This window comes from Bubalus kerabau, chromosome 23, assembly GCF_029407905.1.
Source record: "Bubalus kerabau isolate K-KA32 ecotype Philippines breed swamp buffalo chromosome 23, PCC_UOA_SB_1v2, whole genome shotgun sequence".
Lineage (NCBI taxonomy): Eukaryota > Metazoa > Chordata > Mammalia > Artiodactyla > Bovidae > Bubalus > Bubalus kerabau.
This window is the reverse complement of record NC_073646.1, coordinates 2,302,766-2,323,632: the sequence shown is the minus strand read 5'-3', so window position 1 is coordinate 2,323,632 and position 20,867 is coordinate 2,302,766. Positions and strand designations below refer to the sequence as shown.

Here is a 20,867-nt window from a genome sequence, read left to right as displayed (position 1 = left end):
TGAGTTTCATCAAGGTGCTTGGATCCTGGAGCGAGGTACAAGCTTGTGAAGAGAGTTCCAGACCTGGGTGGGCTGGCACAGGCTGCGGGACCTACTGGTGTGCTGCGTCTTTCTCTGCTCCGACCCTGTGGTTTCTTCCAGCTCCTGTCCACCATGGCCAGGCGCCCGCGGAGCAGCAGAGCATGGCATTTTGTCTTGAGTGCAGCCCGCCGAGATGCGGATGCCCGGGCTGTCGCTCTGGCAGGGACTGCCAACTGGGGCTACGACTCTGATGGGCAGGTAGGTCCACTGGGTGAGGTCGGCATGGCTGGACAAAAGTGAGGAGACCCCTAGGGCAGGCACTGCCTGGACTGAGATGGGAAGGGAAAGATGGCCCTGGGGGTAGAGGACGATATCATCTTGGCTGGACCAGTCGCTGCACATGCTGTTTCTGCTCTCCCAAGCACTTCACACCAGTTAAGGGCACACGTGGCCTTGTGTGGTAGGACCCCAAGGCAGATACGTTTCTCCGTAGTGGGTGTCAGCAGGTATTTTGGTCAGTTCACTTAACAAAAACGTTTCCGTTCCATCTACTCAGCCGATTACAAGGGTGGTTATTGTTATCTCCAAGTGCAACTTTTTGGACATTTCCTCTGCCTGTTGAAGTCTGTGCTCTGTATTTGTGTATATGCACCTGAAAAAAAGAACTTTGATTTTTAAAGACAACCAGTATTCCTGTGCCTTCCTGTGCTCAGGATCCTGAGCTCTGCGAGGCCCAGGAACACAGAGGCCGTGAGGAGGGCAGCTCAGCTGTCTGTCTGCTGGGCAGGTTCCTGAGGGACCTGGGGCTTTGCAGCCAGAGCCTTGTGGCACTGACCCTGCGGGGGGCTGTGTGCACTCTGTGTCTGCCGTGGGGAGCCTCGCAGTCAGGCTCCTGAACCTCTCAGGGCAGAGCTGGGCTTGGGCTCTGCCTTGAGTCACTGCCGCTGTTCTTGGGGATCTCTGACTTGGCTCTGGTCTGTTACCCTCACCCAGCCTTGGTGCCCTGGCTCATCCAGGTGTCTGGGGGGGACAGATGTCTCTCCCCGCCACCTCCAGCATGAGGGCAGCTGAGAACCTAGAACCACCAGGCTTTGGGGCGGAATTGGAGCTGGTGGTATCCTGGGCCCCCTTCCTGGGCCTCCCTTAGCTCCCTGCCCAGGCCAGCAAGAGGCCCCGGCCTGCATTCCTGTCCCGCCTCCAGCTCCCACTGACCACGTGGCCCGGGCAGTCTTTCCTGCCTGCATCTGCCTTGCTGGCTCATTGCTGTGGGATGCGGGAGGCATCCAGGGGCTGGAGGCGCAGTGTCTGACACACACTTGCAGCTCGCCCTCTTGTCCAGCAGCCCTGAAGGCTGCATGCACACATCGCTGCCCCTGCTGCTCTGAGCTCTCTGTGCAGCTTGTGGAGAGGCCGGTTCTGCCCTCCATGCAGGGGGTTATGTGCTGGATGCCAAGCATGGGAACTCCAGGGCCAGCAATGCTCAGGTCTGCGCACTGGCTCGGGGAGGGGTGTATCTTCCCGCAGCAGGGTGCCTGCCTGTTCCCCAAGAGCCAGGTGCTGGGGTCCCTCAGCCTTTCCGTGGGTGCCGGTCTCTGATGGGCTTGACCTCCTCGTTCACTGCCTGGCCTCTGCATTGTTTCCCTCCTACTCAGGGCTGAGTGTGATCAAGCAGGGACTCCATCCTTGGGGGAGGAGGCAGGTGAGCAGGGAGCCGACAGGAAGGAAGAGGACGCAGAACCCAGGCCTGGCAGAGCCTCTTTGAACTGGTATCCAAGAGAGATCCAGGGGCGAACAGACCCCACCCCCACCCCAAGGGGACAAGGGTGGGCAGGACAGGGGGCCAGGTGGGGCGCTGACGCTGTCTGAGGAGGATAAGTCTGTGGGCTTTGCTCTCAGGGCAGCAGAATCTCAGGTCTGAACAGGTCCACTGGACTGCTGTGCAGAGGGCATTTTGGGCCAGAGGGGCACCCAGAGGCCAGGAGAGTGAGGGTGGAGGCCTGAGCCTGACCAGGAGCCCAGGCCAAGCTGGGAGAGCTCAGCGCAGGCACACAGAAGCGGTCTGTGCCTTGGGCCCTCGCTGGCTGGCCGGGGTCTGGAGCCCAGGTGGGTGTTTGGAGGCACTCTAGCTGGCTTTCAGGAGGGTCTAATCAGCTGGTCTCCGGAACCTGACCAGCTCAGCCTTGGAGTCTGGTGCTGGGCTGATATCAGGCCCCTAAGGCTTGGAGTCTTTCCTGTGAGGACTGAGCCCCCGTGCAGAGGGCCTGCGACTGCAGGGCTCCCTCAGCAGGGCCCTGTGACAGGGGTTGAGCTGCCCTGGGCACAGACGGGGAAGCTGCAATCTGGGCCGGGTGTGCAGGCCCTGCCATGGCGATCGGGCCCTAGGAGCCCAGCTGCTGCTCTGGGAGACCAAGCTGCCTTCGTTAGGTCAGTGGTGGGCTTTGCCATGGGCTCCCCTGTGTATCCGTGACCTAGGAGCTCTTGACCTTGAGGGATGGCTGAGCGTGCAGCCCTGCAAGGGGCTGATGAGCCACTGGGCCTCCAGGGCTCTTGACTCCATTCCCAGGAAGCTTCCTCGTGGTCGGCCTTTGAGGAGGAGGCCGGAAGAGGTGTCCATGGTTGCAGTGGCTGGCTGTGCCCCGGGGCCAGGGGTGGTCTTCTGGAGGCCAAGGCCCAGGTCCCCTCCTCCGGATGTCCGGCTGTTGACCCACAGACCTGCAGCGGGGCAGGTGGATGGAGGGTGTCTGGGCCGGTGCCGGTAGGTCGGGCGGCAACATCTCCCATGTCCCTCAGCACAGCGACTCAGACTCCGACCCCGAGTGTGCGTCCCTGCCGTCGTCCATCCCCAGCGCCGTGCCTGTGACCGGGGAGTCCTTCTGCGACTGTGACAGCCAGAGCGAGGCCTTCTGCGGCAGCCTGCACACTGCCCACCGGGGGCGGGACTGCCGCTGCGGCGAGGAGGATGAGTGTGAGTGCAGGCCACGGTGGGCGGAGGGCCTCCAGGTGGGCCAGGGCTCAGCCGGGGCCTCTCACTCTTGCAGATTTCGACTGGGTCTGGGATGACCTGAACAAGTCCTCAGCCACCCTGCTGAGCTGTGACAACCGGAAGGTCAGCTTCCACATGGAGTACAGCTGCGGCACGGCGGCCATCCGGGGCACCAAGGAGCTGGGGGAGGGCCAGCACTTCTGGGAGATCAAGATGACGTCGCCCGTCTATGGCACCGACATGGTGAGTAGCCGGCAGGGCCGGGAGGCGGGGGTGCTGCCAGGCGCCTCGGTCCCCTGCCCCCTCTGCCCGCGCCCCTGTTCCCAGATGGTGGGCATCGGGACGTCGGATGTGGACCTGGACAAGTACCACCACACGTTTTGCAGCCTACTCGGCCGGGACGAGGACAGCTGGGGCCTCTCCTACACGGGTGCGTGGGGCCCGGGAGGGTGGGGCTGGGGGCCCCCAGGCCGCGGGGCTCACCCTGACCCCGCTGCCCCCAGGCCTCCTCCATCACAAGGGCGACAAGACGAGCTTCTCCTCGAGGTTCGGCCAGGGCTCCATCATCGGCGTGCACCTGGACACCTGGCACGGGACGCTGACCTTTTTCAAGAACAGGAAGTGCATAGGTGAGGCTGAGACCTCCTGTGGCCCCAGGGCGCAGGGTCAGAGCCCCTGGGGGGCTGAGTGCCCTGAGGCTGTTCCTCCCCCCCGCCCCAGGTGTGGCGGCCACGCAGCTGCAGAACAAGAGGTTCTACCCAATGGTGTGCTCCACGGCGGCCAAGAGCAGCATGAAGGTGATCCGCTCGTGCGCCAGCGTTACCTCCCTGCAGTACCTGTGCTGCTTCCGCCTGCGCCAGCTGCGGCCCGGTTCAGGGGACACGCTCGAGGGCCTGCCCCTGCCGCCCGGCCTCAAGCAGGTGCTGCACCACAAGCTGGGCTGGGTCCTGAGCATGAGCCGCCAGCCCCCGGCACCCTCGCCCGCGGCCAACGGCCCCGAGCCCCGGAGCTGCCAGCGGAAGCGCTGCCGAAGGACCTAGCCTGCTCCCTCATCAAGACCCCCCGCCCGGGGCTGGGACAGTGGGTCCCTGCCCCTGCCTGTGGACTGCCCCAGGGCCGCCGAGGGGAGGACCGAGCTGAGGTTTGTCCCGCTGCCCCTCTGCTGCCTGAGGCTGGGACGGGCCTCGCTGCAGGGGCTCCGGGCTGTCAACCCTGTGACCCCAAGACCCAGCCTGTCTGCTCCAGTGCTGGGCGTGAGAACAGCTGCTGCCCCAGCGCATCTGGGTTCAGGTCTGGGGGGCTGGCAGGGGAGGGGCTGTGGGGCTGTGGGCTGCTGCCTGCAAGGAGGATGCTCCTTGAGAGGTTGGCTCTCCTGCCACCACCGGCCTCAGGTTTTTCTTAATTTGCTTTGCATGTTGTCAGCTCTGTTCCTCCTGTTTGAGGCTGAAAGCGACCATAATAAACTCTTAAGTCTGATGTCCACCTGCCTATAGAACAAAGCGGGTCAAAGTGAGGCCTGGGGCTCACAGGTGTCTGCACTTGTCTCCTCTTGGGGCTTCACGATACCCTGGGGAGAGGTAGCCTGGTTTTCTCCTCCCTCTAAACCTTGTCTTAAAAATGAAGGTGCTCCCCCCCAGCCTCCCAGTGATGGGAGTTTCCCCTGTGGGACCCGAGGACCCCGCAGCCCTTCCTGCCAGTGCCAGCTGTCTACCAGCCCCTTGGCCAGGGTGCACGCCTAGGGCACGTGAGCCCTGCCCCCTACCGTCTCTAGACCTTACGCAGGCGAGAAAAGAATTTCCACTTCTCCTCCCAGTTATGCAAGATTTCTCTCTGCTGCCCCCTCATCCCCCAGCTCGGGGTCAGACCCGACCGAGAGCCCCGAGTGCGGGGCGCACCACCCCCGTGGTTTCCCACAGGTCCCCTGGGCAGCTGTGTTCTCTCCTGCCTGCAGGCGGGGGAGGCCCTGTGCGGCCCCACGAGCGTGGTCAGGAGCCCAGGTCCAGCAGGAGGTCGGGGTCAGTGGTGGTCAGGAAGAGGCAGACGCGGCGGGAGAGGTCGGGCCCCACCCTGCGGGGCGGCGCACCCTTGCCCGTCTTCACCGGGAGGTCGGCCAGCAGGCTCAGGCGCTCCTGCTCGGTGCCACAGGCCACGTACGCCTAGGGCGGGCGCAGGGGTGAGCAGCAGGCCTTGGGAGCCGGCCCCTGTACCCAGGGTCTAGGTGAGGGCGGGCACCCACCTGCTGCAGCAGGCGGGGGGATGGGAAGGCGCTGACAATGGCGTCGGCCACAGCGGGGCTGACGCGGTTGAACTGCCTGACCTGCCGCCACCAGGCCCGCCGCAGCCCCGTGCCGTCTCTGGCCACTTGCTCGCCTGCCGCCCAGCGCCCAGAGGTACAGAAGGGGAAGGCCCCAGACTCCCGGGCCTGCCTGGGGAAGGCGTGCAGGGAGGCTCTAGAGGCTCCTCGCCTCTGCCGAGCACCCTGCCCCCCCACTCAACAGAGCCTGGGACCCCTCAGCCCTGGGACACCGCCGCTCCCGGTCCCCCAGCAGCTCCCAGAAGGGAGAGCGTCACGCACTTGAAGGGGCGCTGGGCGAGGGCCTTGGTGAAGGCACACACGTGTTGGCTCAGCTCCTGCCAGGAGGCCACCAGCAGCACATCCACATTCGCCCAGAGCTGCAGGCGCACCAGGGCCTAGGTGGGGGTGACCGCAGTGTGGGGCGCAGGGTTCCCCAACAACACATGCCCCCACGGGCCACACCAGCCCCTGATGTGCCCTGGACAGCAGCCAAGGACCAGGCCCCAGGCCCACCTGACTGCCTCACCTCCTCCACCTCAGGCCAGCCGACCGCCGCCTCGGCGCGAGTGACCGCTGGATGCTCTGGCTGCTGTGTCTCCTGGGCGCTGGGCTTCTGAGACCTGGGCAGATGGACCGTCCCTCTGGCCCCCCCCAACCCTCCTCCCTCCCCCCGAGCTGCCCAAGGGAGGGGGTCAGCTGTGACACCAGCCCCCAGAGCCACCCCGCCTTCCCCCTGAACCCTCCCGTCCCGGTGAGGCAAGCCAAGGGTGTCAGGGTGACCAGTACCACAGGTAAGCATCCAGCCCAATGACAGCTAGGTGGAGACAGGCAGGGCTCTCAGGTGTGACCCAGGGCACAGAACAGGTCGGGCCACATACCTGCAAGCCAAGGAGGCTCACCTGTTCCTCAGGGCTGTGGCAGGTGGGGTCCACCGGCCAGCACCAGCTTGCAGGAAGCAGGGGAGCCAGCCCAAGAAAGACCCCTCGGTGCTGGGAGGGGCGGGGTGGACTCCTCCGCCCGGCCTGCTCTTCAGAAAACCAGCCCTGTGCTTCCCACAGGAAAGTCTACAAAAGTCCCCAGGCACATCCCAGGCGCCTAGAAGACTTGGGACTGAAACCCCCTCCCTGTTCCTGGCCCACCTCTGCCTAGCATAGAACAGGTGCTTGATGAACTGTGAACCCTGAGGTCCAGGGCCTGGCAGAGGGTCGGACCTAAACACACCCTGGTGCAAATGTCAGCTGAGAGCAATCCCTATTTCTCCTCGCACCAGGAGGGGCTGGGTTGTGGGGTGTCACAAGGCCGACTGCACAGCCAGCCTGCGGCCCTGGTCGCCTGGCCCCCACCTGCAGTTGACCACCTAACTTCTGACTCAGGGCTCAAGAGTACCTGCCTTATCGTGGCTTCTACAGCCCAGCGGTTTCCCCTACTTCAGCCCTGATGCCCAAGGCAGAGCGCCCAGCCCTGCCATCTGCCGACAAGGCTCTTTGCCTGCTCCCCCACCGCACCTGGGTCAGCTGGAGGACTCCTCGCACAAACTCTTCGGGCTCCAGCAGCAGCAGCACGTGGGGCTCATCCTCAGCCCACACCTCAGGGGGCACCTGGGGACCATGAGGGGCGCTGCTGCCCACCCCGGGCCACAGTCCGGGCCCCCAGGAGTGCCGGGGCTCACACAGGTTCTCCCCGGACTGCTCTCCACCAGCCCAGCGTCCCGACTTCTACTAACACCGACCCAGAGTGCCAGGCGACTATGCCTGCGGCCACAGCCTTGGACCGGGCCGAGAGGGCCGGTCCCTCAGCGCGGCCCTTCCTTCAGGCTCTGGGTCCCAGCCTTGTACAGCCCGCTCCGCGACCCCCATTCTCAGTTCACTGCTCTGGGAAACGTGCCTCTCAGAGCAGCTCTGCCACGTGAAACACCCAACCCAGGGCTGCACTCGGCCCCCACCCCCGGGACACTCACACCGCGCGGGCAAGGGTCTGGGCTCGCTCGGCTCCAGCGGAGGCTCCGCGCCGGGCGCTGCGGCTCCGCGCGGGGCTCACAGCCCAGGGCGTGCAGGGCCTCCATCAGGGTGTCGGCACTGGCGTCTTCCAGGACGGCTGGGACGGGGCGCAGGGGGGCCGGCGGTCACTGCTCCCTCCCCCGCGCGGGCACCGGACACCCACCGCCCGGACAGCGCGCTGCCAGCACTGACCCCCGGCCGGCTCCCAGGGCGCAGGGAGGAGTCCGTCCAACCGGGCCCAAGGCAGGGCTCCCACCCGGGCGGCTCTCCGTACCTGGGTCCACGAGCACCGCCAGGCGACGCACTGCCTGCCCGGGCCGCAGCCGCCGCAGCGCCTCGGCCGCCGGCCTGCGCTCTTCAGCCGGGTCCCGGGCCCTCGCAGAGGTCTCCGCGCCAGCCGGGCCTTCGGCGTCCGAATCCGAGATCTCCCACGTCGGGAGCCGCCGCTGTCCCAGGCCCCGGCGGGCGCTCCCGGCCCTCCCGGGCCCTCTAGCCATGGCCCGCCCGGCCCCTTCTCCGCTTCCGGCCGCGCCCGGACTCCTTTGCGGGGGACACACTTGCCGCTTCCGGCGCCAGGCGGGTCGGCAGCGCGCGGCGGCGGCGGCGTCTTTTGGCCCGATCGCGGAGGCCGCGCTGGCCATGGCGCGCAGGAAGGTGCGGCCGCGGCTGATCGCTGAGCTGGCCCGCCGTGTGCGGGCCCTGCGCGAGCAGCGGGAGCGGCCGCGCGACTCAGTGCGCTACGCCCTGGACTACGAGACGCTGATACGGCCGCACTCGGGCCGCAAGCTGCCCATGCGAGCCTGGGTCGACGTGCGCCGCGAGAGTCGGCTCCTGCAGCTGCTCGGCCGCCTTCCGTTCTTCGGCCTGGGCCGCCTGGTCACGCGCAAGTCCTGGCTGTGGCAGCACGACGAGCCATGCTACTGGCGCCTCACGCGTGTCCGGCCAGACTACACGGCGCAGGTGCGCGCATCGGGAGCTCCGCGCCGCTCCCGGCCCAGCGGGGCTCCGGCGCCTCCCCTGCGCGCCACTGAATAGGAGGGGGTCTCCTGTCGCCCGACCCCTGGGCGAGCGCTTTCCGAGCTGACCTCCTCCCCCACTTGCTTTTCAGAACCTGGACCACGGGAAGGCCTGGGGCATCCTGACCTTCAAAGGTAAGGTGTCGGAGACTCGGTGGGGAGGCTGCCCGCAACAGGTTGTTCCGGCAACGTCTGAGCGAGGGCCCCCGGTCTCCTCTCCTCAGGAAAGACGGAGAGTGAGGCCCGGGAGATCGAGCAGGTCATGCACCACGACTGGCGGCTGGTGCCCAAACACGAGGAGGAGGCCTTCACCTCTTTCACCCCGGCGCCAGAGGAGACGCCGCGCCCCGTCCCCTATCCGCCGCTCCTCCGGGCCATGATTCTAGCAGAGCGACAGAAAAACGGAGACCCTAGCACGGAGGAGCCCATGCTCAGCTTGGAGAGGATACGCACTGATCCCTGGGACTATCCGGAAAATCAGGAGGCGAAGAAAAAGACCAAGGGCACCGCAGTCTAAAGTGCGGGAGCGGGCAGGCTGCCCCAAGGGTGCAAGACAGGGCACCCCTTTGGGTCACACCGGACCCAAAGATACCTGGGTGCCCCCCTGGAATCTTGGATCTGACCTCCCCGCCAACTTGTCGAGGATCTACGTCTTCGTAAAAAGGGTGCGGTCTGCACCTTGGTTCCTCTGTCCCGGCTTCCCCAACTCGCAGATCTGACTGCCAGAAATGGCTTCTGGGGGGCACGCTGGAAGCAGCAGGGCAGCAGGTGTGGAGCCCAGTGCTGGCCTGTCACTTCCACCTTGGCTCCCCTTCCCACCACCCGGGCAGAAACCGAACATGAATAAAGGCACATGAAGTAGCCTGGGATGTGGCTTCTTTTGAGTTTGGGGTTGACGGACCAAAGCGGGCTGGTGGCAGGGCTTCAGGGAGGAACAGGCTGTCACTGCTGCTTACGGCCGTTGGTGCGGAGACCCGAGGGGACTGGGGCGGCCCGGGCGCGGCCGTAGAGGTCCCGGTGTGGGCGTGGACTACAGGCACCGCCTCGCTGCGCCCACCGAGGCTGCGGCTCCCGGCAACAAGGCCGCTTTAAGCACAGGCTCCGCCCCGGTCCTCGCACCGCCCCCGCCCCGGGCCCGCGCCGCCCGCGCCCCGCCGTCGCCATCATGATCTGCCTGGTGTTGACCATCTTCGCCAACCTCTTCCCGGCGGGTGAGCGGCGGGGTCCGGGCCACGCGGGGCAGGGAGGGGGTGCGGCCGGGCTGGGCGGGACGGGGAGGGGGTGCAGCCGGGCCTGACGCGCCCCGACCCCGCCGGTCCCCGCAGCCTACACCGGCGTGCACGAGCGCACCTTCCTGGCCGTGAAGCCCGACGGCGTGCAGCGGCGGCTCGTGGGCGAGATCGTGCGGCGCTTCGAGAGGAAGGGCTTCAAGCTGGTGGCGCTGAAGCTGGTGCAGGTGAGCACCGGAGTCCCCAGCCGTGGGTAGTGGGGCGGGGCCCCGGGGGCCGGAATCCCCCGAGCACGCGGCCTGTCCCTCTACCTCCCCAGGCTTCGGAGGAGCTGTTGCGGGAACACTATGCCGAGCTGCGCGAGCGCCCCTTCTTCGGGCGCCTGGTCAAGTACATGGGCTCCGGGCCGGTGGTGGCCATGGTGAGTGTCGGCCGACGGGCGGGCGGGTGGGCGGGACGCTGACCCGGAGCTGACCTCCGACCCTATCGGCAGGTGTGGCAGGGTCTGGACGTTGTACGCGCTTCCCGGGCGCTCATCGGAGCCACGAATCCGGCCGACGCCGCGCCCGGCACCATCCGCGGCGATTTCTGCATCGAGGTCGGCAAGTAAGTCGGGTTCCGAGTCTCCCAACTAGGCTGCGCGGGCCGCTGACCGAGCTCTGCCTGCCCCGGGCTGTGCTTATGCCGCCTCTCCCGCACAGGAACGTGATTCACGGCAGCGACTCGGTGGAGAGCGCCCGCCGCGAGATCGCACTCTGGTTCCGCACAGACGAGCTCCTGTGCTGGGAGGATAGCGCGGGGCACTGGCTGTACGAGTAGCTGGGCCTCTTGGGTTGCGGCTGACCCCGACCCCTCCGGGGTCCAGCCCAGAGCTGTGGTAGCCCCGCAGCAGCCTTCCCGAGGGCAGGTGGGTGGCCCGCCTGCCGAGCTCTGGTTGCCTTCCTGCCCTGGATGGGGTTCTCAGGCGCCTCGGCCCAGCCCGCGCCCGTTTACAGCTCGCCTGCAAACGCACCAGGGCGCAGCTCTGGTACTTGGCTTGCCCCGGCATTTGTTTTTGTAATAAATGGAAGAAAACTTTTGTGCTCCAGTTGGTTTGGGCGCAGGGACGCAGAAATATGGTGTTAAGACATTTATTACATACAGAGCAGACACGTAGGGTCACTTGCAGGGCCAAAGCCTGAGGAGAATCGTCCCAGCCCCTTCCCCTGGCTGCACCCACCCGGCTCACCCCCAGGTCGCTTCAGGCCCCCTGAGGACAGAGAGGGACTTGACTGACATCACAGTGGAGAGTGGCAGGGCGTGGGGGAAGCCTGCAGCGGTACCGGCTGGGCTTGGGGGCAGCTGCCCAGGGTCTGTGCTTCTCTGTGGGAGGGGGTGGGCAGCAGGGCCTGGGGCGACCCTGCCCAGTGCCTGGAGGAACAGGAGTGAGGCCTGGGCAGGGAGGGTAGCAGTCCAGGGCGATGCCCCTCAGAGCAGCAGGCACGGATGCCTAGCAGCTCCTCTCCTTGGCCCTTGGCCTATGCTCATCAGCCTGTCGTCAGGGCCCTCATGGGAGCAGGTCGCACCGCTGACCCCAGGCACTTAGTAGCGTGTCTTAGGAGCAGGCTCCTCGGAGACTGCACCAGAGGCAGGCCCTGGAGCACTCCTTCCCATCACCCTGAGGCTAACCCTACATCCAAGGACTGACCCCAGGAGAGGCCAGGCCCCCCCCACCCCCCCACCCCTTCTTCCTGAGGCCTGGGCCTGCCCTGGCAGCCTGAGAAATTCCACCCTAGGGGCTTCCGAGAGGGGTGGGACTCAAGGGGCCTGCTCCTACAAGGTGGGTCTTTGCCCAGGTTGAGCCAGCGGGGAGGGGAAGACACGGGTCAGTGAGGGCCTAGCACACGGGACGATCACAGGGCTCGAGCGGGTTGAGGGCATCTGTCTGTCTGTCTGTCTGTCTTCTCGAGCAGCTGCCCCAGGAAGCTTGGTTACGTGCTTTCATGCCAGTTCCCAGGGTGGCAGGGGTCAGGGTGGAGGGAGCCCATGGAAGGTGAGCAGCTGGGCCAGCTCCCTGAGGGTTGGAGCCCCGCTCTTGTGGACAGCAGTCAAAGGCAAGTGGACCGAGGGTGGGAAGACTCAGCAGGGTTGAGTCCCTGCTTGTCCCCCGGGGGGACCCTGGGAGAGCGTGATGGGAGTGGGAGGCTCTGGGTGGAGCCGGGGCCACCTGTAGGGGCGTGCCCTGGCCTGACCCCCACTGGGGTTCTGCCTCGCTCTGGCCCTGCAGTGCCCTGGGCCTGGAGGACTTAGAGCCAGGTGCCGGCCAGGAGCTGTTGGGGAGCCGGTGTTCCAAGAGGCTCTGCACCTCCCTGGTCAGAACGCCGCCTGCTCCCCGCCCCACCCCCAGCCAGACCAACTGCTCTGCCAGCTCGCAGGGGAAGGCCCCGGGCCTCAGGTGAAAGCTGCAGGTTGAGAGGTCAGAAGTGGGGTGGACGGGCGCCTGGCCGCCCCGGGGCGGCGGTGGGCAGGTGGGCGGGGCGTATGTACAGGTGCGGGCGGCATCGGGCGGGCAGGGTGGAGGGGCGCAGCTCACTCGGGGGTGTAGGACACCTGCCACACGATGATGTGGCTGCGCTCGGCCTTGGACAGCACCGGCTTCACCTGGCTGACGTCCCCTGCGCCCTCCTCCGGCTCGTCGTCCTCGCCGTCGCCTGAGGAGAGCACAGCTGCGTGAAGGGGCTGCCCGCCCGTGAAGGGGCCGCCTGCCCAGGACACCCCCACCGCGCTCCGCGGCGCGCCCTCACCGATGCGGAAGTCGATGTAGCCCTCCCCGCCGCTCAGCACCAGCACGTTCTTCAGCTTCTGGGCCTCGGCATCTGCAGGAGCGGCGGGCCCAGGGCCCTCGGAGGGGCTGTCGAGCACACTGCCGTTCAGGGTGGCCAGCACGTTCCCTGCCAAGGGCACAAGCCTTAGCAGGGCAGTGGGGACCCCGCACAGTCTCCTGCCAGGGCCTCGCTGCAGCCCTCGGTGTGGGGGGGGTGGCTGCCGGGAGCTCACCTGGCACCGAGACGAAGAACTTGACGGCGTCCCGGTGGCCGTGGAAGCAGAGCTGCGCCTGCGCCATGGAGCAGTAGGGGATGAAGCTGCTGGCTGCCCGGTCGCTGCTGTCGTCGCCATACACATGGATGACGCCGCCGGGGCGGGCCCCCTCTCCCGACGTGGGGGACGTCTTGTTGGCTAAAGAGAGAGGGGCCGGGGGCGCTGAGCCTGCCCACTGGGCAGGTGGGCCTTCCAGCAGGCAAGGGATGGGGTGGGGCCTGCTTGGGGCCCTCAGCTGAGCCAAGGGCAAGGCTATCTCAGCCCCAGGGCATCCAAGATGGGGGCCTCCTGAGAGCAGACGGTGGGCACTTTGGACTCACCTCGCAGCCCCAGGAGCTGGCCTCGGTGCAGGACCACGGCTGGGGAGGGTGAGGGCAGGGCAAGGAAGGGAGAGAGACAGGTGGTCACAGAGGAACTGGGCCAAGGGGGCTGTGCCCGGGCAGCCCACATCCGCCCGTGTCCTGGCAGCGCGCCCACCCGGGACCCTGATGTGCGCCCACCGGCTCTGCAGGCACCTGGGGGCACTCACTCTCGGTCAGGGGGATGGAGATGACGACTCCATTGCCGGTGCCCACCCAGAGGCGGTTGCCTGCGATGAGCAGGGCCGTGATGCGCACGAAGGAGAAGCCCAGCTTTCCCGTGCCTGTGGGGGCAGGGGGTGATCAGCGAGGGGGCCTCAGGGGACCCCCGTCCCCACACGCTGGCCGGCCGCCCTCACCCAGCATCTTGCTGACGTAGGGCTCGATGTCCACGTCCTGCAGGTGCTGGTGGGTGTGGGCGTGGTAGAGCCGCAGTGTGGAGTCCAGGCGGATGGACACCCAGACCCCGTCGCCGATCCATGCCAGCTGCCGCACCTGGCTCTCCCGCCGTGGGTGGGCATCGAACGACTTCTGTGGGGTCAGGGCAGCCCGTCAACGGGGCAGAATCCCTGAAGCTGCCACAGCAGAGGCAGCTCACAGCCGCCTTTCAGGGCCTCATTGCCCTCTCCTTCTGGGGGCCCCGGGACCTCCCCACAGCTGTGCCAAGGGAGGTGCCTGGGGCCTGCGCAGACTGCAACTGCTGGGTCAGGGGGAAGCAGCAGGCGGGCTCCAGGCAGACAGGCATTCACAGCCCAGCCGCCCTATGCTGGCCCATGACCTCAGACGAACCAGTCGCCCCCCGAGGGCGTTTCCTGCGACCCCACGAAGCCCCCACGTGAGGAGCCCTGCCACACTCGCCTCGATCTGCATGGTCTTGGGCTGGATGACGTGCACCTTGTTCTTGTAGCCACACCAGACGCGGTCATGCACGACGGCCATGCAGCGGATGGAGTGGTGTGGGTGGCCCAGGTCCATCAGGTGGTAGTTGCTCAGGTCCCACTGGCCGTCTGCAGAGAGCCCGCGAGCCCTGCTCAGGCCTGGCTGCGCTGCCTCTGCTCACGTGGGGGGGGTCACACCCCGAGGGGATGTCAGGCCCCCCTGCACCCTCAAGCCAGGTCTCACCTTCACCCCGGTGGAAGATGGCCAGGGTCCCGTCAGCCAGAGCCACCAGCACGCGCCCCTTCACGTGCCTGTGACAGGGGGGCAGGTGGGTGGTGAGCTGGGCTCAGGCCACCACCCTTGGCCCTCCCTGCCCACCCACCCCGGCGGGGTCACGCACACCAGGCTCAGCACCGAGTCCTTCAGCTTGATGGAGTGCAGACACTTCTTCCAGTTGGCCACAGCCGAGTGCACATAGAGCCTGCAGGAGGAGGCCAGTGGGTGGGGGTGCCCAGGGTGCCCTCCCCACCCCGACCCCTGCGACCCTGCCTACCAGCCGTTCTGGGCTCCCAGCCACATGGTGGGCGCGGCACTGGTGCTGCCCACGGGGTCCCCGCTGGGCTCCGGCTCGGGCTGCACACCGCTCACGTCAGCCTCTGGCCCGTTCTCACTGTGGGGAGGATGGCGGCTCCAGGGAGGTCCACGGAAGCCTGGTCCCGCCCCCGCCAGTCCTCCCAACTCCCACTGCCCCATCCTGAGAGAGCCCACCTGTCAGGCTGGGTGCTGGGGGGTGGGGTGGGGGCCGGGTCCGTAAAGACATGCTCTGTGAGGGGCCCGGGCCGCACGGCGGCGGCCTCTGCCTCGCTGGGCCCTGCATCTGGCACCTCCGTGGCCTCCGTGGCCTCCTCCGTGGATGGAGCCGGGTTGACCTTCCCATTGGCGACAGCCGACACCTCCCCTGTGGAAGGGAGGGGTGAGAGGAGATGGCCACGGGCCTGGCCTGGGACTCACCCTGGCCCTCGTCCAGCACTGGGGTGTCCCCCGGGCCCAGGACTCACCCTGGCCCTTGTCCAGCACTGGGGTGTCCCCCCGGGAGGAGCAGTTGCTGCGTGGTACGTTGCAGCGCGTGGCACAGCCCACCAGCGTGATGCCAGCCAGCACCCCATCTGCGCCTGAGTCCTCGGGGTTCACATCGCTGTCCAGGAAGATCTCCCCTGGAGGGTAGTCGCCGTCGCTGGCGGCTGGAGGGAGTCACAGCCGTCACCCAGCTCTGAGGGGCCCCCGTGACACCCCCCAGCTCCAGTCCCAGTGTGGGTGTTGGGAAGGGAGGGGCTGCCTGTGACGCCACCCCATCTCCTTGTCCCGGGTGAGCGCCGCACTGGGGTCTCCGCCTCTGTCAGCGACAGGACCGGGCAGTGAACTCCCCCCTGGACGCCCGCCCTGGGAACCCAGCACCTACCAGGGATGCTGGAGATGCAGAGCACGTGGGCATTGCACACGGTGAACTGGTCCACAACGGTGCCCGGCTGGTTGGCGTCGATGACCACCACTTTGCTGGTGGTCAGCGTGCTGGTGAGGATCCACACACGGCTGGAGGTGGCATCTGCCTCGGGGAGCTCCTTGGCCTGTTTTCAAGCACAGGGACAGGCTGGGGCACCCACTATTCTGGCAGCAACGGGGGCCAGTGAGGGGGCCCCACAATCTCTCAGGATCTGGCCTTGCCCATGGCCTCACCCTCCCCTATGGCCAGGACGGCAAGAAGGCAGAACTGTACTCCGTGTCTAGGTCCAGGAACTCAGAGCCTCACCTCCCCAGAGGAAAGCTTAGTTCCCAGCATTAAGGCGCTGACTCCTACCTCAAGCCTGGAGGTGAAGTGAAGCCCCAGCACCCAGCCCCTAGCCTAGCTCCTCGGCGGCAGAGACGCTGCTCCAACCCGGCTGCCCTAAACCTCCGCCCCTCCTCGCTGCCCCGCCCACCCGCAGCGGACCTCAGGTGAGCCGGGTCTCTGGCCACTGTCCCCAGCTGTTCTCCAGACTGGGTGCGGCAGAGCCCTCTGGACGACAGGACGCCCGCTACCCTGACCTTCTTCTTCTCGGGGGACGCGTGGTTGCTCTTGGCCTCTCCTTCCACTTCTCGGTCGCAGGTCAGAGGGTCGCGGCCCGGCGCGGGCTTGACTCCATTCCCAGGGCCGTCCTCACTCAGCTTCCAGCCGCTCAGGTTGACGCCCGCGGCACACCACAGCTGGGGGAAGGCGGCCGTGAGGTCGGGGAGCCGGCTTCCCCGCCCTCCTGGACGTAGCTTCTGGGGGCCTCTGCCGCCTGGCGCACCCCGGAGCCTCACCTTCATGGTCGGGTCTTTCTCCACCAGCGGGCGGCAGTACACGGGGACCGGCACATTCTTCATGCGGGTGTCCTCCTGGCCCCCGTTGGGACTCAGCTGCAGGAACAGGGCAGCGCGCGCTGTGGGTGCCAGGCCGGGCCGGCTCACCGGCCTGCGGCTGCCTCCGCTGCCGGGTCCTGCGGGCGGCGCACTTGGGACCACCCTGCCCCGCCCACGCCCCGCCCCTGTCCCAGCCCCGCCCCAGCGTGTACTTGGGACCCCGCCCTGCCCACGCCCCCGCTACGCCCAGCACCTGTTTGTACCTGGGACCCCGCCCCGCCCCAGCACCTCCTTTTAGTTGGGGCCCCGCCCACGCCCCCCTCACGACCCGCCCCAGCACCTGCTTGTACTTGGGACCTCGCCCCATCCCGCACCCGCCCCGCCCCAGCACCTGCTTGTACTTGGCCGGCAGACTCCAGCCGCAGGCCTGCAGCCGCCCGTCGTCATTGCGCACGTGTTCGCGCACCTGGCGGTACTGCTCGCGCTTCTGCTCCCGCCGCGCGGACGACGTGCAGTCGCTGACGGGGAAGGGCGGGCAGGTCACTGGGTCTGCAGGAGGGCGCCTGTGCCCCGGGGCTCCTCCTCCTGGACCTGCACTGCCCCTGCCGGGCGCGCATCTGACGGCTCGGAGGCCACTCCAGCAGCTGCCCCGGCCCAGGTGTCCCTGTCGCTGTCCTCCACGGCCGTCCCCCTTCCTTCCCCCTCCCTTCTGGGGAAACCACCACAGTCTTCTGACCTGGCACAGAATTCCCCATTCGGCCCTGGACCCAGATTCTTAGCTTCAAAACTAAGGACAGCACAAAATTCCAGACACAAACTCATTGCCCAGAAAGAAGCTCAACGCTGCAGGAAAAGTTCCTGTCAACTCCGAGAACCTCTGTGGAGCACAGGGTGCAGGAGCCGCCCGGTGGGGCCTAGGGTCGCTGCTGGCTGCCTGGTGGGGGTCACCAGAGGAGCAAGGCCCAGCCCCTGGGACCATGCGGAGGGAGTGGGGGGAGCATGGCCTCGGCCAGGGATGCCCAGTGCTCCCACGGGTGTGCACGCCTTGGTGGGACCCCAGAGCAGCACTGTGGGGGCCAGAGGGGAGGGCCCAGGAGACTCACTCATCTGGGAAGAATTCCAGGGGCCGGCTGCCCGCTGAGCTCTGGCACATGCCGTGGTTGCGGCGCTGGCTGAAGCCGGCTGTGGTGGGCGACTTGTAATGGATGTTCACAGAGGGGTATGACCGCTTGGCTGGAGGCGGGCTAGATGAGGAGCTGAAGAGGCGGCTGAAGCTGCCGGCGAGGCACAGGGAGTGAGGGCAGGCCCGAGGGGCAGCCTCCCCAGCAGCCACTGCCCACACCCGCCCAGAGCCCCCAACTCACAACTGCCAGATGGTGGACTTCTTCTTCTCCTGGACAGACGGGTGCTCGCGGGATGCTCTGCAGGGAAGGGGTGGGGGAGAGGCCCTGCTCAGCCCAGCCCAGCCTGACTCTGCCCTGCCCAGTCCAGCCAGCCCCCGTGCCATCACTGGGCCCTCCTGCCTCCCTTGCTTCAGACCCTCCCCCTGGACACAAGCACGGGAGCATCGGATGAGAGGGGTTCCTGGGTGTTACCCGTCTCTTCCTAGAGGGACCCTGCTGCGCTGGCCCTGATGTGCCCCAGCCTCTCTCTAGCCCAGAGGGTGCATCCACTGGCCAGACCAGGGCTGTGCCAGAGGCCTGGCTCTGCTGGCCCCTGCAGATTCACCAGGGAGGCCCTGGCACCCTCAGTCTTTCAGGAAGAGAGGGGAAGGGGGAGGTCAGCCACACTTCCCTCCCCAGGACCTCTGAGAGCGATTCCCGCCCCCGAGCGCAGGAGCCTGGAGGCCCACCTGATCATCTCGGTCCACCGCACGGCCTCCTGTAGCTCCATCAGCCGCTCCTTGTACTGGTTGCGCTCCATGAGCACGCGGGCCATCTCCACCCGCGTGAAGCGGCGGCGTTGCGCCATGGGGATTTTGTCCTGCTGGGAGAGTGCCGCTGCTCAGCGGTGAGGGGCCACCTCTGGGAGTGGGCGCACCCTAGGGCGGCTTCCCCATGGGCTCAGGCAATGCGGTGGGGAGGGCTGGGCATGGGACAGCACCACCCACCGGGAACAGGTCCCCTTCTTCCTAGAAGGCCACATGGCACACTCCAGGGCCACTATGCGGTGTGTTTACCTAGAAGCTCCTGGCAATCCCAAACGCCCTCATCAAGGCTAACAGGTGGGACCAGCCCATGGGCACAGCAGTAAGAGAGGATCTGGGGGGTGTGGTGAGCAGGACCTGGGTCACTATGTCAGAACTCATCGGTTAAGGTACCGGTGAAGCTGCTGTCCCTGGCAGAACCGTGTCCTTATGCAGCCCTAGCTGGGGTCGCCCTCCCTGAGTGCCCCCCCAACCGGCACTTGGAGTTCACAGCTGTGCTTGCAGCCTCAGGCCCCATACAAGGCCAAGGCACCGATCGGGCACCTCCCCCACCAGGCCCCAGGTGGGCCTTGGGGAGCGGCAGCTGCCCAGGACACCTGTGGCTTTGTCCCCTCCTAGAGTATCTGGAGGTGGGGGCTGCATAGGGTGGGCCAGGTGAGCAGCTAGTTTTCCAGGTGGTGGCTGTGGGACTGGTCTCCTGATAGGTGTGTCACACGACCCCACAGCTGATGAGTGTGAGCTTAGCATCCAAACGTCACCCCAGGTTAGAGGCCCAGGACCGCCCTCTGTGTAAGGAGGGCAGCCAGGTCACTGGGCCGGGTGAGCAGGGAGAGCCCGCCTGTGACTGCGGGCAATCCACAGCTGCTAGGACCTGGGTGAGGTGGCATCCTATGGAGAGTGGGGCTGGTTCTGACCTCATAGAGTCCAGGGTGGGGGTGCTGCTGCTGGGTGCAGGCTTCACACAGGAGATGGGCCCAGAGACCGGAACTAGGGCATCCCACTGACCGCCCCACCGCGCCCCGCCCTGCCCCCGCGCCCCACCCCGCCCTGCACGTTAATAGTGGAATATACCAATTCTGTACAGAGACAGCTGCTTACATCCTCCACCTCTTCTTTGGGTTCACGGTGGGCAGTGATGGCCTCCGACTTCACTCTGTGGGATGAGGACGGGAGTGGGGCGGGAGTGAGGCCCCCCGCGCACCGCCGGGGCTGTGTCACACCTCTCAGCTGCTCGCAGGGCTCTCCCCTCAAGCTCTTGGCCCTGAGCATTCCTGCCGGAGCCCTGGGCCCACCCTCCACCCCTGCCCCTGTGCTCCCCGAAGCCCGGCCAAGGAACAGGACCTCCAGCCAGCCGGCCAAGTGCTGGTGGGAAGGCGTTGCTGGCCAGGGGAGACCTGGCCCTGGGCCCCACAGACCCGGCACAGGCACCCCCTGCCTCGGGCCTGCCCCTCACACCTCCCTTTCCTGTCTGCAGCCAGAGACACCGGTCGGGAGAGCGGGGTGACGATGGAGGAAAAGGCCACAGGGAGGTGCGGAGCGCTGAGGGGTGCCCCAGCCCTTCCTGGGCTGAGGGCGAGGGCAGAGGGGAGCGCCGGGACCCACAATGGCTAGAGGCCCTTTCCCCTCTCCCTTTCTCCTGAGCGAAAGGCCGCGTGTGAGCGCGGCAGGAAGGGTCGGCTCAGCCGTTGGATGAGGGACACCCACGACAGAGCGCTGTCCCTCGTGCAGGACTCCCGCAGGCAACAGGAAGGGGCGCCCAGGGTGGGGCCGGACCGGACCCCGCCCTCCATGCCCGGCCCCGCCTCCACGGGAGCCCCGCCCCGCGGGTCACGCCCACCTCCTCAGCTCCTCCTCCAGGTCTTTGATGCGGTTCTCCAGTCTGAGTTTGGCCTGCCTGGCGGCCTCCAAGTCCCCCTTCAGCGCCTCCTGCTCCCCCGACAGCTGGTCCACCTTGGCGATGAGGTCGTTTTTCACCACGTTCAGAGCGTTTCTTTGAAAAGGCAGAGAGAGAGGCGAGCTGCTGTGTGCATTAAGGGATGGGCTCTCAGAGGCAGCTGCCTACCCTGGTGATCTGAGCACACACACCCTGGTCCCAAAAGTGAATGAGCGGTGACAGGTGGTGGTGAGAGGCTGTGACCCCCACCACCCTCTCCCCAGGAGGGTGGGCTCAGTCCAGTGGGTCCGGGTTTTCCCTGCAGGCCACCCTGCAGGCTGGGCGGCTGCAGCTGTTACAGGAGCCCTTGGCCCGTGGAGGGAGGGCATTCTTACTTGGTTTCTAGGAGCTGTGAGTTCTCCAGCAGAAGATTCCCCACTTCCTTGCCCATTCCTGAAACAAAGGGCACTGAGTTGTCACATGTGCCTGGTGAAGCCAGACCCTGATGCCCATCCCTGCCTCAGAGTAACAAATGTCCCCCTGGGGGAGGGGGCGCAGCCCACGCTGGAAGGACCCCACCCCCTGGGGCCGACGCGAGGGGTCAAGGACCAGAGGCCCGAACTGCAGGAAGACACCAGGCTGGGCCATCCCAGGAGAGGCCTCTGTTGGTCACGGCGCAGGCTCTCCACCAAGCAACACAGTTGGGGAAGGACCTGCTGTGTGTGAGCTCGTGGGGTCTCAGCCTGGCCTCTACAGGGCACTGTGCAGGTCCCCGGGTCCTGGTGGACACCGCAGCCCTGGGCTGACTTCTAGAGCTCAGCGATGGGGAT

The 20,867-nt window shown here is 66.8% G+C and overlaps 5 protein-coding genes across 8 annotated transcripts in view; 3 read left to right on the top strand and 2 right to left on the bottom strand.

The window, feature by feature from the left end:
* Window positions 1-147: 147 nt before the first annotated feature.
* On the top strand, window positions 148-4,484 carry SPSB3 (splA/ryanodine receptor domain and SOCS box containing 3). Its single transcript, XM_055562340.1, has 6 exons — window positions 148-279; window positions 2,812-2,986; window positions 3,060-3,247; window positions 3,332-3,434; window positions 3,508-3,633; window positions 3,725-4,484. The coding sequence occupies exons 1-6, from the start codon at window positions 154-156 to the stop codon at window positions 4,042-4,044; spliced, it is 1,038 nt and encodes a 345-aa protein (XP_055418315.1). The 5' UTR covers window positions 148-153; the 3' UTR covers window positions 4,045-4,484.
* Window positions 3,244-7,938, bottom strand: EME2 (essential meiotic structure-specific endonuclease subunit 2). Of its 3 annotated transcripts, XM_055562336.1 has the most exons (9): window positions 7,572-7,938; window positions 7,258-7,394; window positions 6,806-6,898; window positions 6,087-6,178; window positions 5,827-5,920; window positions 5,580-5,695; window positions 5,241-5,430; window positions 4,950-5,160; window positions 3,244-3,607 (listed from the first exon to the last, which is right to left on the bottom strand). In XM_055562336.1, the coding sequence occupies exons 1-8, from the start codon at window positions 7,936-7,938 to the stop codon at window positions 4,990-4,992; spliced, it is 1,260 nt and encodes a 419-aa protein (XP_055418311.1). In that variant the 3' UTR covers window positions 3,244-3,607; window positions 4,950-4,989. The 3 variants fall into 3 exon arrangements, with proteins under 3 accessions (XP_055418311.1, XP_055418312.1, XP_055418314.1); XM_055562337.1 differs by lacking the exon at window positions 6,806-6,898; XM_055562339.1 differs by lacking the exon at window positions 3,244-3,607 and having other exon boundaries at window positions 4,981-5,160; window positions 5,241-5,426.
* Window positions 7,937-9,174, top strand: MRPS34 (mitochondrial ribosomal protein S34). The gene is made up of 3 exons (XM_055562344.1): window positions 7,937-8,257; window positions 8,406-8,448; window positions 8,538-9,174. The coding sequence occupies exons 1-3, from the start codon at window positions 7,937-7,939 to the stop codon at window positions 8,828-8,830; spliced, it is 657 nt and encodes a 218-aa protein (XP_055418319.1). The 3' UTR covers window positions 8,831-9,174.
* A 190-nt stretch (window positions 9,175-9,364) lies between these two features.
* On the top strand, window positions 9,365-10,618 carry NME3 (NME/NM23 nucleoside diphosphate kinase 3). Its single transcript, XM_055562352.1, has 5 exons — window positions 9,365-9,524; window positions 9,639-9,769; window positions 9,862-9,963; window positions 10,036-10,148; window positions 10,244-10,618. The coding sequence occupies exons 1-5, from the start codon at window positions 9,479-9,481 to the stop codon at window positions 10,359-10,361; spliced, it is 510 nt and encodes a 169-aa protein (XP_055418327.1). The 5' UTR covers window positions 9,365-9,478; the 3' UTR covers window positions 10,362-10,618.
* Window positions 10,619-11,498: 880 nt separating this feature from the next.
* The window catches only part of MAPK8IP3 (mitogen-activated protein kinase 8 interacting protein 3), a 44,384-nt gene continuing 35,015 nt past the window's right edge, over window positions 11,499-20,867 (bottom strand). For both annotated transcript variants that reach the window (XM_055562354.1, XM_055562353.1), the window contains 22 exons: window positions 20,433-20,490; window positions 20,002-20,154; window positions 19,236-19,317; window positions 18,090-18,220; window positions 17,602-17,658; window positions 17,341-17,511; window positions 16,629-16,755; window positions 16,199-16,294; window positions 15,941-16,099; window positions 15,318-15,483; window positions 14,917-15,099; window positions 14,627-14,816; window positions 14,412-14,528; window positions 14,259-14,339; window positions 14,102-14,169; window positions 13,838-13,986; window positions 13,339-13,510; window positions 13,150-13,263; window positions 12,941-12,979; window positions 12,579-12,758; window positions 12,326-12,472; window positions 11,499-12,232 (listed from right to left, as the gene is read on the bottom strand). In XM_055562354.1, coding sequence (XP_055418329.1) covers window positions 12,111-12,232; window positions 12,326-12,472; window positions 12,579-12,758; window positions 12,941-12,979; window positions 13,150-13,263; window positions 13,339-13,510; window positions 13,838-13,986; window positions 14,102-14,169; window positions 14,259-14,339; window positions 14,412-14,528; window positions 14,627-14,816; window positions 14,917-15,099; window positions 15,318-15,483; window positions 15,941-16,099; window positions 16,199-16,294; window positions 16,629-16,755; window positions 17,341-17,511; window positions 17,602-17,658; window positions 18,090-18,220; window positions 19,236-19,317; window positions 20,002-20,154; window positions 20,433-20,490 — 2,762 coding nt within the window. In that variant the 3' untranslated portion in view covers window positions 11,499-12,110. The remainder of the gene's footprint in view (window positions 12,233-12,325; window positions 12,473-12,578; window positions 12,759-12,940; window positions 12,980-13,149; window positions 13,264-13,338; window positions 13,511-13,837; window positions 13,987-14,101; window positions 14,170-14,258; window positions 14,340-14,411; window positions 14,529-14,626; window positions 14,817-14,916; window positions 15,100-15,317; window positions 15,484-15,940; window positions 16,100-16,198; window positions 16,295-16,628; window positions 16,756-17,340; window positions 17,512-17,601; window positions 17,659-18,089; window positions 18,221-19,235; window positions 19,318-20,001; window positions 20,155-20,432; window positions 20,491-20,867) is intronic.